We start from the raw sequence: 17,970 nt of genomic DNA on the forward strand, positions 1-17,970 counted from the left end.
GGGGTCTCTGGTAAACTGGGGAGGAGGAAGGGGGAGGAGTGTAACTTTTCGCAGCTCGGGAAGCCCAAGGTTGTCTCTGGTTACTGCTGCCCGCCGCTGCGGGGGGAGGCGCGGGCGGCCGCTGCAGGAAGTACCAACTAGTCTCCTTCCACAAAGGCCAAATGGTGGCAGGCTCCCTTGGGTTTTATTAGTACTTGTGCGCTCGCAGGAGTGGCTGCAGGGAGGGTGGCAGGAAAGAGGCTTTCCCTGGATCGCAGCTTTTAAATTCTGGCACTCGTGATCGCTGCCTCTTGATAGTGTATTTGCTGCAGTTACCTTTTTAATAGCAGGTTTTGTTTGTCTCAATAAACGTGTACGTTAGTCTGAACTACAAGTAGGTGGATAAGACTGGAGGAGCGTGAGCTTGGTCTCTTTTACGCATCTCGGAAATTCATCTCACTAATGGATGCAGTTAGTAATTTCTGCCCTAGATAGGCCTGGAATTTTTCAAACTATGTTGGAACAGTTCATTTCCAAAAAACATAGGTAGGAGCCCGGTGTGGTAGTTTTCTACTTTGTTTTTGATTCAGCTAAGATTCTTTAGTTCAGGCAGTTAACCGCAATATGGAAAATACCATTAACATTTAAATTAATGCTGTGATCTCAAATTTGTAAAGTGACCCGTAAACAGGTACTAGGAAACTGCAAGGGAAGACAGTGAAAGCAAATGAAAGAAAAAATAATCTGCTCCACATGTAATTCATAGTGATTTACAGCTACCGTGTGTCTTCTATTTTTTTTTTTTTAACACATTGTAGAAACTAAACCTAGTAACCTTACCTCTGTATTTCCTTCCTGATACTTGTCCCACTGTGAAATCATATAGGGGAAAAATCGTAACCTCAGCAGTTAATTTTGCAGGAGTCCTTTAAAGTATATAATAAAGGAATTAAATTTGATAACTTCTTGGACTTCATTTCCTTCTAACAAAAGGTTGGACTTCTAAAATACAATTAACAGTATTAATTTTTTATCAAATGCTTTTAGCTTTTTTTTTTTTACTAAGGTGCTGACGTCTAAAAATTTTAAGCATTTTAGTACGCTTGTTAGCTTTTTTAGGATTCCTTAATGCTAAAAAGACTTACCGTTCTAAAACATTTGTTCTTTTATGTTCATTGTACAGAAAATGCAATGAATGTACACCTCCGACTGTGACCTAACAAGTATACTTTAATAAACCTCAATAGTGACCTTCTGAAGTCCTGCTGTTTCAAAGCAAATAGGTTATGAATCTTCATTTGTCTATTTGTTTTTATTTTTTTATTTACAAGTAGCGTGGATCTCCTTGTGATAGGAAAGAAGTCAGCTTGTAGAAGGAGGAGGGAGATATTAATGTGTTTATTGCTGTGGGTTAGATTTGGCGTTCTTAGCTCACGGGCGTTTTACTGCTGTTTTACTGCATCTTTACAGTTCCAAGATTCTGTAAACGGAGGAGCCCTTTGCTAGCATCAGGCTATGAGTTGCTATGTAAGATGAACTGTATTCGTTTACTTGTCCATCTGTCTAAATGTAAGACTGCCTTTCTCTATGTATTATTTTAAGATTTGTAAAATAACGTATGAACTCTTGATACTTGATCGTGAAGGACTGTATTTATCTGGATAAGTACTGATTCTTGCTCTTGTGGTAAATTTGTGAAGTAATTGGTTTGCTGTAGCTGGGGGGCAGGTGTCTGTGTGTGTATGTATATTGTACACACACAAATGTGTTAAATACAATCCAGATGGTAGGCTGTTAGCCTGTATAAGGGATGTAATTCTTGGAATTAAAAAACTTGAAGTCTCAGCTTCACCTGGAGAATCAAAGAGCATGGATCATGCAATTCCCTCCACATCTCCTAGCCCAGTCCATAGTTTACTGTCACTTCAGCCTCTTCACATTTCCCAGAGTTTCCAGTGCCTTGATCTAATCCATGATTTAATCCATGTGGTCTCTAGCCAAACTGCAGATGTTGCTTTATCAGGGTTTTGATGAAAATGATGCCACCCTGAATATTATATGCAATCATAGGACATCCTGCCAGCTGTCTTCTCATACTCGTTTTGTGTATGCTGAAAATAAGGAAAGTTAGGGAATTTAATAAAAATCTAACTCCTTTTGCAGCCTGTAAATGTTAGGGGATAATTCTGAAATGTACTTCTTTACAGTTCATGGTATTGTCTCTCCTGATATGTGTTTCTGAGATGATTACAACTGTAAATTGATGTTCGGTAACCTGAAGAAGTATCAATGCAAGTTCTTATCCTAAAGCCTAACACTTCGAGGATCAGCATTCTGTTCTGTAGTATTAATTTATGAAAGATAATTTCCATGTTTTCTGTGTTCATAGGTGAAACTGTTAGGTCCTCTTATTTCAGTGTCCTCATGAACTTCAGTTTTTCTTATTCAGTTTAACTGTTTTAATAGGATTTAGCACAAATCGTTTAAAAAGTTGTATTGAATTGTGTGCTTAATACTTCTGGTTTGAAAAAAAAAAAATCACATAGTAATGAAATATTCTGTTTGGTTTTGTTTTGTTTTTCCCCTTAAGTCACATCATCCTACCTCGGTGGATGGCTTGGCCTCTTGAATAGTTCAAGACTCTTGGATGACCACACTTTATGCAAAATCTGGAATCTTCCTGCCTGGACTCCTTTCTGTTTTCTAAGGGTAACTACTTGTATGTTTTTATGAAATCATATCTTACGTGCATAGCGCATGTTCTGATAATCAGCTGTAGATGTTATTTTTGTGGGTTAGAATGGTAAACTGAAAAATGATTTTTAAAAACGGGGTATATAATATAAAGTGAAGTGCTTTAAGCTTGCTGAATAGTATAAGCTCTTTGGTTTGAATATTCTGAATTTGTGTTACTTTTTTTTCCTTTGTAATGAGGAAGTACTATAATTAACAAAGAATTTAATGTTGCCGTAAGATCATGTTTCTTGGAAATTTGTTAACTAAGGCCTCAATCTTACAGTGAGGTCCACTGTTCGGCTGCTGAAATTGAGTGTTACAGTCTTGTTTTGTGAGGAGAAGGCACTTTGGATACTGAAGAAAAGTTGTGTGCTACTCTGTTAGAGAAAATTTAAAGTGATTTCTGATACGGTTATTGGAAATTATTTACCTAAATATCCCATACAGAGAGCTAGAGTAAATGCATGGTCCTCTATCAGGAAAAGAGAGCGCTTTTTTTTTTTCCCTTGGTTGCTTTTACTGTTAATGGTCAGATTTTTCTGTTAAAGTATGGGCATGCTGATTTGATATAGTTAATAAGCTCTAACTTTTGTTATTAATGGATCATTATTTAGATCACTGTAACCCTAAAATACATGTCAGGGTTATTTAGGTGAATACATCCAGTATGTCTGTATTTGAAGTAAATAGATACCATAAAGAAAATGGATTGAGAACTGTTCAGTTGATTAGAACAAGCTATGAAGAGGTATGTCATCACACTTGCAGTTCTAATGATCATTTGTCTCTCCAGCGAGGTATTTTGGTGGAACCCTGGTGGTTTGGTTCTTGTTGTTTGGATTCCTTTATGTCCTCATTTAATTACAGTTTCGTTTTACTAGATTTAGTAACTCTTGATCTTGTGTTAGCTTTTGTTAACTACTATTGATCCTTAGTTTAAAAGATTCCGGGCCTTTCCTCTGCTAAAAAAAAAAAAAAATCCACCCAAAATTCCTGAAAAAAAATCTGCTAAACACACTCTCATTAAAAATATACACCTGTGAGCTTTATTTGTAAATGTGGAACTAAATCCACAAGTGTAGAGGGGGAGGGGAAGGAGAAGAGTGACAGTGGTTAGTTTGTTTTCTTTTAAGGATGGAAGTTTCTCTACCGAACACTGGTACTGCCTCAGCAGCTTTCTATATTAGCCTCTAGTGATAGATGTCGACTGCTGAGAATACAGTTAATTTACTGTTGTAAACAGCCCAGATCCACTTGTTTTAGCTTGTGGAAGGTACACATCCTAACAGAGGAGTTTCTTCTCCAGAGTGAAATGTTGTGCTCTGAAACTTAGCTGCAGTAGTTTGAAAAGCAAAGCTCTTACCAGTGCTTTATGATATAAAATGGGAGTAAGGAACTTAGGAAGATGTCCTTTAAGTGCAGGAATTTTCCAGATCCCATTAGACATAACATAAACAGGTTGTGTGTGGGGGGGTTCAAACTAACTTTTAAATCAAGGTAAAACTTACTCCCAAGTGCTTTGTAAACATCACTTCAGCTCCTAAAATATTAGTGTATGATACATATTTATTCTCTACTTCCACAAATAGTGAAGTGACAGTGGGAAGGTTATGAATTCCAGACTAATTCTGTGCTAGACTCAGTCTTCCTCTCATTCCTTTACTTAATGAATACTGTTCAGCCTACTCTTATTTTCAAAATGCGGGAAAGGATGTTAGGTACATCCATAGGTGTGGGGTTTTTTTCTGTGTGGCTTTGGGGTTTGGTTTTTTGGGGGTGTGTGGGGTGTGTTTGTTTTGTTTTTTGTTTTTTTTTAAAAGTCTGAACAGTAGTGTATCTTGCAACTGTGTTCCAGTTGCTTTTCTAGGAACAGACTTAGGTGTATTATAGGTCAGGATTTGGTGACCAAAAAGTTGACATTAATTCTCCCTTTTTTTTGAGCAGCTATTTTCTGGTCATTTCTAACTCCTGTAAAGAAGTTGTTACATAGGAGTTTAGGTATGGGAGTAAGCTGGTAGGACAGCACTCCTCCCTGTGTGCGCACTTTTAGCCACTTGTGCCTTCTCCAGCAGTTACTCATCTTGGCTAAACTGGGGCAGGGCTGCGGGGAGTGGGGAGGCAATGGACTTAAATACATTTTTGTGTATTTTAAAGTGTCTTCAGGTCCAAATTACTTTTTACTTCCATGTTCTAAGGTGTTTAATCCTCCTTGCCTCACTTCCTCGTAATTTTTGCTAACAGCCAAGATGTGGTGTTACGGGGATCTCCAACACTTGCTGAGGACACCAGATCAGATACGCTGTTCTGTGTAGTCTGACAGCTTACTGTATTACGTAAGTCATGTTTAAGTGATCAGTGTTAAGTCCGGACAAGAGGAAAGGATTTATACTGTGCCTGTTAACTGTACCTTCAGCCTTACCTTTTTCTTGTGCAGCTTCTTATACGTGGAATACTAGTCAAGAGCCAGTCCACCACTTAATTAAAACTATTAATGAAGTTGTGTTGCCTAAGCTAAAATGTATGTCGGGTAGGGGAAAGACTGTGATTTAAAATAGCATGCAGCATACATCAAATAATTCTGGGAAATAACCATAACTATAGGGATGTTTGTCTTCCTTTGCACTTCCTGCAGATAGATGTGTGCTTGTGAAATGTGTGTCCATGGAAGAGAGGGGAGAGCAGGAAGTCAGGTTATCAATCAGCCTCGGTCAGTCACTAACACAAGTTTACGATCCAGAGAGACTTCTGTCTGTTTTTACCGTTATGTGCTTTCTACAGTTATGAGCCAAGGGAGACTTTGAAAGAGAATTACCCAAACTACAATAGCAAGGAGTCTCTAATTTTGATTTTAATACTTAAGTTGCATTACTGAAAGCTAGACAGGCAGCTTTCACTCATGAGGTGCTTACACCTATTCAAACCTGCTATTTCTATCCTACGAGAAAAAGCAATTTATCACTTTGACACAGTCTTAGGCTGAAAAATCCAACACTGTGGCTGTATGAAAAGGATCAAGCAAGTCTGAATTTAATAATATCCTAAAAAGAAAAGCCAGAAGGTACCACTATCAATGAAATGATTTTGACCTGCATAGTGCAGGCCAAGTACTTTACTGATGATCTTCCTATTTAAACGTATTCTTTGATGGTACATGAATAACTCTCGTGTAGTTGACTATAGTGCTTGTTCTGTGCATGAAAAGTTTGTGTTCAGACAGTACTAACTGTGGCAGTCATGTTTTATACACTCATGTTTTTTGAAGCTTTTCTCTACTGAAAATTAAAGTTGTGTGCGGTTCTGAGTTCTAAACATTGTTTAACTTGCTCTTAAAACCTTTTTTGGAAGGTGAGGAAGAGGAAATTAAGAAGTAGCTTGCCCAGATAGAAGTAATTGAGGGTTTTCACATGCTGCATTCTTCTTTGTGACTTTCCAGCTGTACTTCCTAACCATGTGTCAGTGGCAGCTGCACTGCACTATCAGACCCTGTGACAGATGGAGCTGTGTTTTTCCTCTGAAATGGTGGCATGAGTCCTGTATTGTCCACAGCGTATCGCAATGTGAATTTTTCTTGGTAGCCTGGAATGTTTCTTCTGAGTAGCTGCACACTCTGACCAGGCCTGTTTGTTTGGTATTCTGTGTGGATTTGCCAACTGGGGACGTGCCTCTTCCCTCCAGGTTTTTTCAAACCCTGGTACGGTGTAGGATTACAGTGCATGGATGCTTCTTCCCATCTTAGCAGGAAGGAGTTTCTATGAAATGTCCTCCATGGAACTGGAAGGAACTGAGGAACATGCTGTCAGGGGCAGAATTTCTACATACAGACTCGTTTGTAGTTCAGTGATACGGATGGAGAGTTTGGCACTCCTAAGCATTGAGTTCACTTTGCTTCATGTTCTCTATATCTGCAAAATAATTTTAATTAAAAAAGTATTCTGCCATAAATGGCCTGTGGCTCAGTTTGCATTACTATAATGAGAGAAGATGAGAAAATGCCAGAAAAAAATTATTGAGATGTGGTGTTCCTCACTGTTCTTTTTTCATGACAAAAGATTATAAAATAGAGCATCTGAACTCAAAAAAAAAAAAAAAAAAGGTTGTTGAACTTTTTCTTAAAAGTTCAAGAGAAGGGTAACTTACAGCTTGCTTCCTTTATTATTGAACAGCTATGTATAGACCTCACATTTGAAGTTGGCATAAACTTTAATTTTTGTTCAGTTTATTTACTTACAAATTACAGAATTATCAGATTGGCATGTTCCAAAATCCTGTTACTTGATCCAATTTTTTGAGATCTGAGTAGGTTCCTGCAATTAGGCTGGAGTAAGGAGAGTGCAGTTTCTAGGCACTCTGTGTTTTAGTATGCCCAACTTTTGCTTCTTTGAACTGGCTGTGCCGTTCTGTCAGCTGATTGAAAGGACTGACAACTGTGCAGCAGTCATGCGGTAATACAGGATTGTCTGGGCATAGTAGCGTGGATTTTTGTGTGGACTTTTGTTTGTTTTCCTTAGTACCAAAAATTGAAGTGGACGGAGCACTGCATAGTGAAATAATGTGATCAACATCTTACATAGCAAAGTAATGCTGTCAAAAGAGAGCATTTGACTGGTGTGGGAGTTTTGGGTCTGGGATGTGTGTGTTAATATGCAATGCTACAAAAGAACAAGTTACTTAGAAAATACGGGAGTAGTTTGTTAAGGATATAACCCTGTCAGAAATTCTTGTGCTAGAAAGTAAAGCAAAGGGCCTGATAAAATGTAGATTAGCTGGTAACAAAGGGGCTTTGTATCTTTTGTAGGTCAGCAGCTGAGTGTGTTTGACAAGAACTGAAATTTAATGTCTCCTGTAGCAACCATGACAGTAGTCATTTTTAAATCCACTGTACCATTGGTACTCCGGCTTTCATTAGCCTTTTCCAAATTTTTATGTAACCTCTGAAGTCATCTGGCTCCTGGAGGGAGACTTAGGGATCCTTGCAATTAGGCAAAAATCATACTAAACAGGCAGAATTTCTAAAACATAAGATAGGGCTATGTTTGTGTATTTTTTAAAAAAAAAAAAGTCTTTGCCATCTAGAGAGTGGGGAGTCTGTTAAGTAGAAACATTTGAAGTTGGAGCAAGTAATGTTTCTTGCACTTCATTTTTATAGTTCAGAGTGCTGTCATGCTCAAGCTTTATTACATATTTCTAGAATGCTCTGGGACAAATTTTATGAAGGAAATTTGAGGAATGAAAAGGAGGGTGTCTGCGTATATGAGCATGAAATATTTAGTCTAATTAGACTACTGTATGAATTTAAAAGTTAAATGTTTAATTTTAAGTTGTTTTTGTGAAATTATATATTCTCGCATATGATAGTTTGCTTGCTGTTTAGGCTTGCTTATGGAATTTAAATAATAGCACATTTTTAAGATGTTAGGAATTAATGTTAATTATATAATTCAAATAGATAAGTCTAGTATTTCCTGTGTGTCTAACGAAGTGTAAATGTATATTTTAAAATATATTAAAAGCGGTAAATTGTCAAAACCAAGCATTCTGAATGTATAAAATGTCAGGATTACTGTTCCCTGTATGGTCTTAATTTCACTCCCTTGTGAGTGTGAATTTTGGTCTGCTTTGATTAGTCAGTGGAGGGGAAAAAAAACACACTAGTGTGCAGTGTATGGGAGGGATGGTGCTTAGTGAAAAAATAGCCATTTTGATGTATATTTTTATTCTTCATAGTAATGGTATGGGGTAATGCCTTAGCATTTAAATGTTGTGTAATACCTACTTAAAATTGAGAGTTAACAATTTTATTGTGAGTTTTCTATGATTTGTAGACACTAATTGCCTTCATGATACGTTATGAGTTGGTATATTTAGCAACAGTTTTACTGTAAAGTCCTGCGTAATCGTGATTTTCCATAGATTGTGTCTAAAATTACTGGTTGCTGACGGTGTTGTCGATAGTTTGACTGAGGATGCCTGACACACACAGACACTCTGGCCTCCCCCCCCTCCCTTTTTATTATTATTGGTGCCTGAACTTTGTATCCAGTTTTCTGCTGATTTTGTTTGTAATTGAGTGCTCAGTACTGTCTGGTTCTGTTAGCTCTAAGTGGGGTGCTGGGATGGGGGAGCGATACGTGATAGGTGTGGGAAGATCACCTAGGTGAATAGGCACACCACATCCAGACACCTTAGGTTTTTTAAAGAGATTCTTAGGCTGGTGCTGTGGCAGTTTAGCAGGAAACTTTGGAGTAAAACAGACTTCCAAAGTTAAAAAACTACAGCACTGGTAACTTACGAGTAATTAAAGTTTTTCATTGTTTTTTTTAACAGTGAACGTGTTAGTAAACTGAAGTATAGGCCAAACTACTACCTGTTACATAAAAATGCATTCTTATGACAAATTTTATTTCATCCAGCTATGTCCCTAAAAGAAAAAGTGGGTATGATTGAGAAGTCTTAAACTCCTTTACGAACTGTCTGTTTCTTCCTGTGTGTCTTGCTTAGACGTATGGACTGCTTGCTTGCTTTCTGTTCCTCCAGAGGAGCTGAGTTCTCCCAACAGTCTTGTCTAGGCAGATGGATGTAGCCATGGAGCCCTGCAGTGCTTCCTGCAAATCTGGAGAAATCCCAGAAGTAAAAGAGGCTTTATCCTGCCGCCTTCTCCTTGTCCCCAAAAGTCTAGCAACAGGCTAGCAGCTGGCAGCTGCGGCAATCAGCTGAGCTATTGCTGGCAGTATCCAGTGCTCACATGAAAAGGAAGTTGGGAGGCCCTCTGCAGCATGCAGGGTCTGGATCATTGTGTATGAAGGATCTGCCCTTAATCTGCCACAGGGTGTCTAATTTATGATTGCTTAATTTTGTTTAATTGTTTGGGAGTGAGGTGTCTGTATTCCATGGACACATGGAGATGTGTGTAATCAAGATTCTACCAGTGTTTCCTGTGCACAGTATACTCCTTTTCTGTGTTTATACAAGTGATTGGATAGTGCATGTTGTCCCTAATAAAACGCTTCATATTTTTGAGTAGTAATTGCAAAGTATTCGAGCATGTATTTGTTTGGATCACATGTATTTTAGGTGTGCGTGCATGCAGTTTTTTGTACCACAGTGTTCTAGACCTACCATATTTCAATGCAAAAGCACACAAAGCAGACTGAAAGCAACTAAATTCTATTTCTTTTCTTTTAGCTATTTACTAAAATTGGTCATTTTTTAAATGCCATTTGATAGCCTCCTGCTGGATGTTCTTAGTGTTAAGTCAGTAGCAGGTTGTGAACCAGCAGCCATGAGCACCGATCATCGTTCTGTGGCCCAGCCAAATTTCCTCCCACTGTTTAGCTAAACTGCTAAGCTGTGGAATGGATATAAGGATCCCATAGGAGCGCCTGGTGTTGGTCTTGCTGGGTGGTTCAACTGTAGTAAAACAACTTTAAGTCACCAAAGAAGAGGGAGATAAATGAGTTCTATAGAGAGTTCTCAGGGACACTGAGCGAGACATTAAAAATACCTTAATGTGATAAAAATGGATGTTGAAACTAGCTTTAAAATCCTACCTACTGTACCTAGGAATAAATGTTAAAATGAAAACGTTGAAATATTCTGTATGGTTATCCTTAGTATAAGCATCTATTTTATTTCATGTGGACATTCAGATATTTCTCATTAATGAATTTTTGTATGCTATATAATTTAAATGGATAAGAGGCTAAAAAGCTCATCTATTAAAGATTTTAAATAATTAAATTCGTATTCTCATAGTAGAGTTAAAAGTAAACCTTAAAACCAAACTTAGACGCATATAGCTTTTTTAAAAAACACTTACTATATTTCTTTCATGTTTTCTGTTTTAAAAAAAAAATTGTTGTGAAACAATAGAGCTGGAAAGTGCATCTTCTCAATGAAAGCAGTATCTTGTGTAGGATTTTATTCTGTCTTTCAGTGTTCTATGGCATTAGAGTCTAAGTTAACCAATACATTGTATGCTACAGACTTTTCAAAAGCGTCTGTTGCGATCTTGCAGAAGAAGCGATAGTCTTGCCCAAGGTTAATTCATAATTTCTCTCTTTCAGGTTCATGTTGGGGAGAGGTCTAAAACGCAAGCTGAGTGACTATGAGGAGAACATGGCTGGTCTCTCGAGTGCCTTTGATTCCAGTCGAAATCTGCCATATCCGCTTAAGAGGCAGTTGGTGCTTAATATGTGCCTCACCAAGTTACAGACGTACAAAATGCTGGTGGAACCGAACTTGCACCGCTCTGTCCTCATAGCCAACACAGTACGGCAAATCCAAGAGGAAATGAGACAGGAGAGTAATCAGCAGCCCATTAATGTCTGCCCTGGCATTACTCCTAGTTCTCACAGCTACACAGGGATGGAATCATCTGGGATTTCTCTTCAGTTGCCTTCAGGTATTAGTCAGCAAGAGTCTAACTGTTGTGACTTGCGGTCTGTAGAAGACCCAATTGAAAATAGCCTGCTGATAGTTTCAGATGACGATATGTCATCTGCTATTTCATCTATTCTGAAGGATTTAGACTTTGTAGAAGATATAAGCCCGCCTACTTGTCTGGTTCCTACTGGAGATGACCAGCCAAAGTTCCCAGAAAATACTGGTCTAAAACTAGAAGATGATAGACAGGATTTGAAGGGAGCTGAATGCGTGTTTGGTTCCTTTGAGCTTTCAAATTCAACTAGTTACTTGAAGGATTTGGCAATAGATGACATTTTTGAAGATATTGACACTTCAATGTATGATTCAGACTTTTGTTGCCCTCCACTAATGCCGCCCAGACCACCATCTCTCGCTACAGAAGAACCATTGAAAACCTTTCCATCTTGTAATTCTTCTTCAGCAAGCAACATTCAGATATGTAGAACAGATCTGAGTGAGTTGGACCACATCATGGAAATTCTCGTTGGATCCTGATACTTGTTTTACCCAAAGATACTTTTTAACTGCCACTTTCATTTGGTTTCAGGATAAAAGCCACTGGAAAAGTTGTAAAGAATTCTTTAAAACACAAACTAGAAATAATTTGTCCGTAGTGGGATTTTCTAAATAATTCCAAAACTTATAAACCAAAAAAAGTGGCAGATTTTTATTAAAAAAAAAAAGAAATATTTATTTATCAGAACTGTGCAATCATCTTTTTCCTTCCAGGGTGTATGTGGAACAATAGGCACATACCCTTATCACCCTTCATGCCTCTTTCAATAAACTTTTTTATGTGCAATTTTTCATTTGTCAGAAGAATTTACATGCAAAACAAATTTCATATGAGATGATCTTTTACAAAGCCTCCACTTTATTTTTAATATCAGAGTCTATGCCAGGCTGGCATACATCAAGTTGCATAGTTGGATTGCGTGGATTGCAGACGCATTACTAGAGATGGGTATATTTTAAAAATGAGACACACTTTGCTTTCTTTTGGCCAGAAAAGCAGATCAAGACACTTATCAACGAAGTCTCTTGCATTTTCTAAAGCATTCAGAACTATTTATTTTTGTAAATTTTATAGTCTTTCTACATTTTACTACGTTATTTCATCATAGTTCAAATATAATGGACTTCTAGTTGGATGTGTTTAGCACTACCTCTGAGCTGAAATGCTTTAACTCTTTCCAGTGCTTCGTCTAAGACTGCAGATCTTTTTGTTTCTATTTTTTTCTGGGGGAAAGTACTTCTAACTCATTAAGCTGATCCTTTGACGGTGACCTAGCTGATTTGTGAAATCAAGGGTATTCAATGTTTAAAAACTTTTAAGTATTTACAAATGTAATTTATATGTAGATTGTGCAATTTAACATTTTTCTGTCAGTATTACGTGCTTAGATTTTGAATAATCTCGGCGTTCTTTAAATTAAAACTTACTATGTACAGGTAGCTTTTTAAGCTGTTTTGGAAAACACTGTCCTTCAACCCTGCTTTCACTACAAAGTTTAAGATTATTTTTATGTGCAATATTATTTAAAAAGATACACATTTGTATACCTGGCATTGTGGAAAGAAACGCTTCAAACTTCTAGCACCTTTGGAGGATACTCGAGAGAGTCAGCATTTCTGTATCCTTTAAGAAACAAAGTTGAAAACACTTCTTACTACACCAGTGCTTACTGCTTTGAATACTCCCGAAATGCTCATTGATACGTGGTGAGTCGGTGCTGATGACTAAGAACCATCCTGCAGCGGTGTCGGTGAGAGCTCAGGGGTCTGACCGCGCGGATGCAGCGCCAGGGCTGGGGCCTGCGTGGGCTTTGGAAGCATCGTGATGGTTGCTGCTGATGGTGCTGCAGACTGTACTGGGGAAGGAGGGGTGCCTGTGTGTGGCAGGTGTGTGTATAGGTATATATAAGCGCGCTCATTAACTGAAGGTGAGATTTGCAGTGAGAACTATTTTTCCATAAGACAGTTTGGATACTGTGTTTCAGCTTGAACTGAGGTCTATATTGACCCTTGCTATGTCTTCTGAACTACACACTTGCACGTTAGTTTTTGGGGGTATTTTATTTTTTAATTATAAAACTTTTACTTTGTTCTTGAAAGCTGCAGCACCTGTCTTGTAAGAAGATTTGCAGTTGTAAAAGCTTTGCTTTGGTTTGTTGTTTTTTGGGGGTTTTTTTTGTTGTTCTGCTGAGACTTTTCATGAATGGGGCATCGGCAGAGGAAAAAAAAAAATGTTACCTGTGTGTTGCATCTCACAGAAGCTGAAATCCTGGCCCTTTTGAAGGGGCCAGGGTGTCACTTAGTATTTCTAGTCTTAACTGATGCTGTGGCACACCTACCTTGTGCAAAGATCTCCTTTTTTTTTTTTTTACTGTGACTTTCGGTTAACAGTTAGCTGCCGATACAATTTGGTATCCCAAACCAATGGAGAACCAGTTCAGGTCGCATCCTCGCAGCCATCTGGGTTGTTTGGCAACCGAAGGGTATAAGTGTATTTATATGCATATAATGTATTGATTCTAATATAAAACTTCTGATCTAAAATATTTTGAATTGCTGGATAAAGGGATTTGTTTGAAGAGTGTATAAATAGTTCTTGAAGAGGTACAGCTTCAGAATGTACACAGATTGTGCATTGTGTATAGACTACTCTGGCTTTTCCTCAGCCTCTACTTTTGTATTGAAGATATGACTGAATAAATCCTTGAACTATTAAGGGCCTTCTGCACTGTGATGAAGCAGAGTTGTGGTTAAAAATGTCTTTAAATTCAGTGATGAGGAATAAAATAAAAAGACTGCATCTAATTTCTTTTTGCATTTGAAAATATGGAATGTTACTATGCAGTAAAGATATTTTGGTATGAAAATTGTATCACGTAGCAAATAGTGAACGCTTAATAAATCCACTTACTCACCTTGCAGCCCCTACAGAAACATGAGAAGACAACTTGCTTTTCAGCATTTACATGCTGAATTTTTTTGTATACTTCAGAAACAGATTAAATTGTTGGTAGATGTTTTATCAACAATTCGAAATGCAGTTTTTGTTCAGGTGCTTGCTACAAAGCTCTGTTTCTAATTGGTTGCTTGCATCACAGTCCCAAGACCGTAAGCTGGTATGTAATGCAGTTCGGTTATGTATGGAGTTATGTGCAAAGGGAAGTTTAACTTTTAAATATGCACAAACTAATTTTAAAATCCTTCCATGTAAAATGAAGTTAGAGGCTAGTTGTGGTGGACCTATTTATTGTATGTTTGGAAATAAAAGCCACAGTTTTGCAGTTTAACCATTTATATTTTGAATCCTTCAGTATTTGACTGGTTTAAAAACAAAACAAAAAAATGCGGTACCTTGCCACCCTTCATCTGGTCTTTCGCTCACAAAGATGTAGCATTTTCCCTAGGTGATTGCTTTTACACTTTTTTTTTTCCCTCCCCCTTTCCTTCCTTCCTCCCCAGAAATACTAAATACCGTACACGGCTTCACGTCCCCTTTGCGCGTCCTGTCCCCGCAGAAGGAGGGATGGCCCACAGAGCATTTTTTCCAGCCGGTGGGGTGGGAGATTCCTGTTGCGAACAGGTGCCGTATGTTCGTTAGCACTTAGCGGTCCTCTGGTTTTCGTCCCGACTGCCCTGTGTCATCTTCCCAGCCCATGCAGTTCTTAGTATTGCTTCAGGGGTTGCCATGCTTGAAAGCAAGTGTCAGATACAAGTGTCCTTGACGCACGTACTGTTGACACCTCAGACTTGTATACAAAAATACTGCCACTCGGTGCTAGTGGAAGGTTGTTTGCTAGTCTGTGCTAATACAAATTACACCAGCGACTTCAGGTTTAAAGGTGTCCATCCTCTTCCTGTTGTGGACCTCTAAAAAGAATTCCTGACTCTTTGCAATGAACTTCATTTTACGGATGAGACCGCGTTGGCTGCTACTTACAGAGCAGGAATTCTTCCTGCCTTTTGTCCTGGAGCCTGCTGACCACAGCGTGAAAAGCACAGGTCTAGAAGTAACAACTTCACAGCAGTCTGGTTTTGGCTGTGAGGTGGTTGCCATCATGACGTTAGCCCTGTGAGTGTCTGCGTTACTGAGCGGGATGCTACCGATACTGCAGTACAGACCTGCTCTTGTACTGATGGGTCTTGAAGTTCGTCAACAGAAAATGTTGCCTTATGAAGGTATGCTGCAATTTAGTCTTTTAAGAAAGTATTTTTTGAAGTATTGCTTTCAGGTCATGTTGACTCATTAAAGGTGGTGTAAGGTTTCGTATACCTTCATCAACTTTAGCCACGCCAAAAGATCTGAACTTAAAAGTAAGGTGAGCAGCACCGCTCAGTGCAATGCTGGTTTAAAACGGGGCTAGGTGCGGAGGTGCAGGTACTGCCCGGAGTGCTCTGTCGAGCTCCGTATCCTGTATACGGGAAGTGGGACTTCAAAAGACTTAACTTTCCCACTCAAGCGAGAGTAAAATACATGAAAGAAAACAACCTGTGCGTTAGTTCTGTGAGGAAGATGAGTTACAATTAGTTGTGGAACTAATTTTGAGCTATTAAAAACCAGTATTAGAAGTGAAGAGTTAAGCTATTAAGGAGCAGAAGTGTGTCTATAAAAGTCTGTATTATTAAAGCAGATGTTCAGGGAAGCGGGAAGATTTTTGGCATTTAAGTATTTGCCCAGCATTCACAGGCATCTTGCCTTGATTGAAAACGAAAAAAAGGTTGCAACTTCATTCCATACATTTTTCCCTCATTAGGACCCATTTATCCCGGCCGAGCGCTAAGCTAGGCCGGCTGTGCCGTGGGATGACAATTCCTGAGGTTCTCATCCATGTTTCAGTAGAAGGCACGGAGAACTTCTGCTAGACGGGACTGAAGCGAGCCTGTTGCATCTGCTGGCTGGGTGCGTTTGTTTCTTTGAATCCTCCAGAGTAGATCTGGCAAGTTAACCTCAGATCCACAGGGAAGTTCGGGGTTTAACAATTAGTTTCAATGCAGCTCATTTTTAGCTAAATTCCCTCTGCCATCTTAACTGGAGTAGGAGTACTCCAGGAAGTCCTCCCATTAAAAAAATGGCGGGACTATTAAAACTGATCTTCACTGCTAAAAAGATCAGAGTGCTTTTAAATCCTGTAATGACCCCGCACTCTGAAAAGAACTTCTAAGCTTTTACAAGATTTTTTTTTTTTTGTTTTTTACTCCAAGTCTTCTGCGTATGTCCAACCAATGGTGGGCTTATGGTACTTAGGAATCATCCCAGGGTCTGGAATGCCCCCCTGCCGTTTTTTTTTTTTGTTGTTGTTAATAAAATTCTACCTATTATTTGGACTTTTAAAAATAAGTCTACAAATACTAGCCATGTGCTGTTTCTAAAACTAAATTTCCCAAAACTTTGCCTTCCTACTCTGCTCAATGTTAAGGATTGTTGAAATAAGTTCCCTAAAATTTTACTTACGCATTGAAATATTTTCAGGCTTCCACGTTTTAGGTGTTCTTTTTTTGCAAAGCTGTTTACAGTGTTCCTTCTACAAAGGAAACATTTCCGTAATTACAAATTCTCGATTTGAACTTTTTAAAACTTTGTTCTATATTTTCCCTCTAATCTCAGTGGAAGAAAAAGGCATTTCTGTCTAGCTCTGCTGTCTAAAACTCTTACCTTGCTTTAGTTTTCACCTTCTCAAAATCCTAAGCAAATGTCAAAAGCCTATGGAGTTTGCTTTCCGCAAACAGAGTACAGTAACATGTTTAGTTCATCAAAACTCAGTATTTCACAGCTGAGAGCTCACAACTAAGATGAGAAATGATGAAATTCGTAGCTTAAAACGTGCTAAAACACAAAGTTTTATTTCCTCTGTGCACCATTTTCACGGAACAAACACCTGCCGCTTCCCCGTGCAGCCGGAGAGTGGGTGCGCGGCGGTTGTTGGCACACGCGGCTGGGTGCCGGGGAAGGCAGGAACAAGGAAATGACTAAAGGAAGTGAATAGCCGGTATTTGTGCAAAACACACCAGAGGGGTTTCCGGCACCCCTCGTTTCTCAGGATAACAACAGAGGGCAAGGCTACTTTATACTATGCAGTACGCCTGAAAATGGTCAGCCAAAATTTGGTTTGTCTCCTTGAGCATGCTCCCTTCTCAGTTAAAGAGAGTGCAATTTTCTCTTGCCAAATACCCCCGAATACGCAGATTGTGTCCAAATTCTGGTAAGGGCTGGAGGGCTGCCAGGACTCCGCAACCTTGAAGCTGAATTTAATTACTTGGTAATTTCAAAACTGCTCATCTTTTTCTTTGAAGAGATGAACTTGTTCATCTCAGGCTGAAGACAGGAGCCAAAGGTCTCTCCACTCTCTTGTGCAGCCAGTGCTCACAGGCAGTAAGGGCACAGGTGGCCTAAAGCATCTGTCCGAGAGAGAAAAACCTGAAATGTGGAGCCCATCACCTTTGGAACCCCAGTAGTTTTTTCCCCACTGAACCATAAAGGGCTGAAACCATTTTTCCACCAATCTGTACCTTGGACAAGGCTGTAAAACTTGCTACTGTGAGGGAAAGGTTATGTATTCACCCTTCTCCCGGGGTAGCAGTGCAAAACATCCTTCGGTACGTTCATCTCACGTTAGCCAAAGCAGAGGCAAACTTGAAAGCCCAGGAAAAGAGAGGGCCTCTGGGGTCTGGTGCGTCAGCCGGTGTCATACATGCTACACGTTGCCTTCTCGAGCCCCTCTGCAGCGCCCTGCTTGTCTGAAAGCATAAAAATGTGACTTTATTCTTATAATTGATTTCAATAATGTTTATTACCAACCTCAACTATCCATTCATCATTTA

The 17,970-nt window shown here is 38.9% G+C and overlaps 1 protein-coding gene across 2 annotated transcripts; it reads left to right on the forward strand.

The window, feature by feature from the left end:
- Positions 1-2,567: 2,567 nt before the first annotated feature.
- Positions 2,568-14,444, forward strand: LOC103919936 (SERTA domain-containing protein 2-like). 2 transcript variants are annotated; one of them, XM_009327538.1, is made up of 2 exons: positions 2,568-2,688; positions 10,779-14,444. In XM_009327538.1, exon 2 carries the CDS (start codon positions 10,783-10,785, stop codon positions 11,632-11,634), a length of 852 nt encoding a protein of 283 aa, XP_009325813.1. In that variant the 5' UTR covers positions 2,568-2,688; positions 10,779-10,782; the 3' UTR covers positions 11,635-14,444. The 2 variants fall into 2 exon arrangements, with proteins under 2 accessions (XP_009325813.1, XP_009325820.1); XM_009327545.1 differs by lacking the exon at positions 2,568-2,688 and adding an exon at positions 5,013-5,048.
- Positions 14,445-17,970: the final 3,526 nt, after the last annotated feature.

The sequence above is a fragment of the Pygoscelis adeliae genome, unplaced genomic scaffold (genome assembly GCF_000699105.1).
Source record: "Pygoscelis adeliae isolate BGI_AS28 unplaced genomic scaffold, ASM69910v1 Scaffold130, whole genome shotgun sequence".
NCBI classification, from domain to species: Eukaryota; Metazoa; Chordata; class Aves; order Sphenisciformes; family Spheniscidae; genus Pygoscelis; species Pygoscelis adeliae.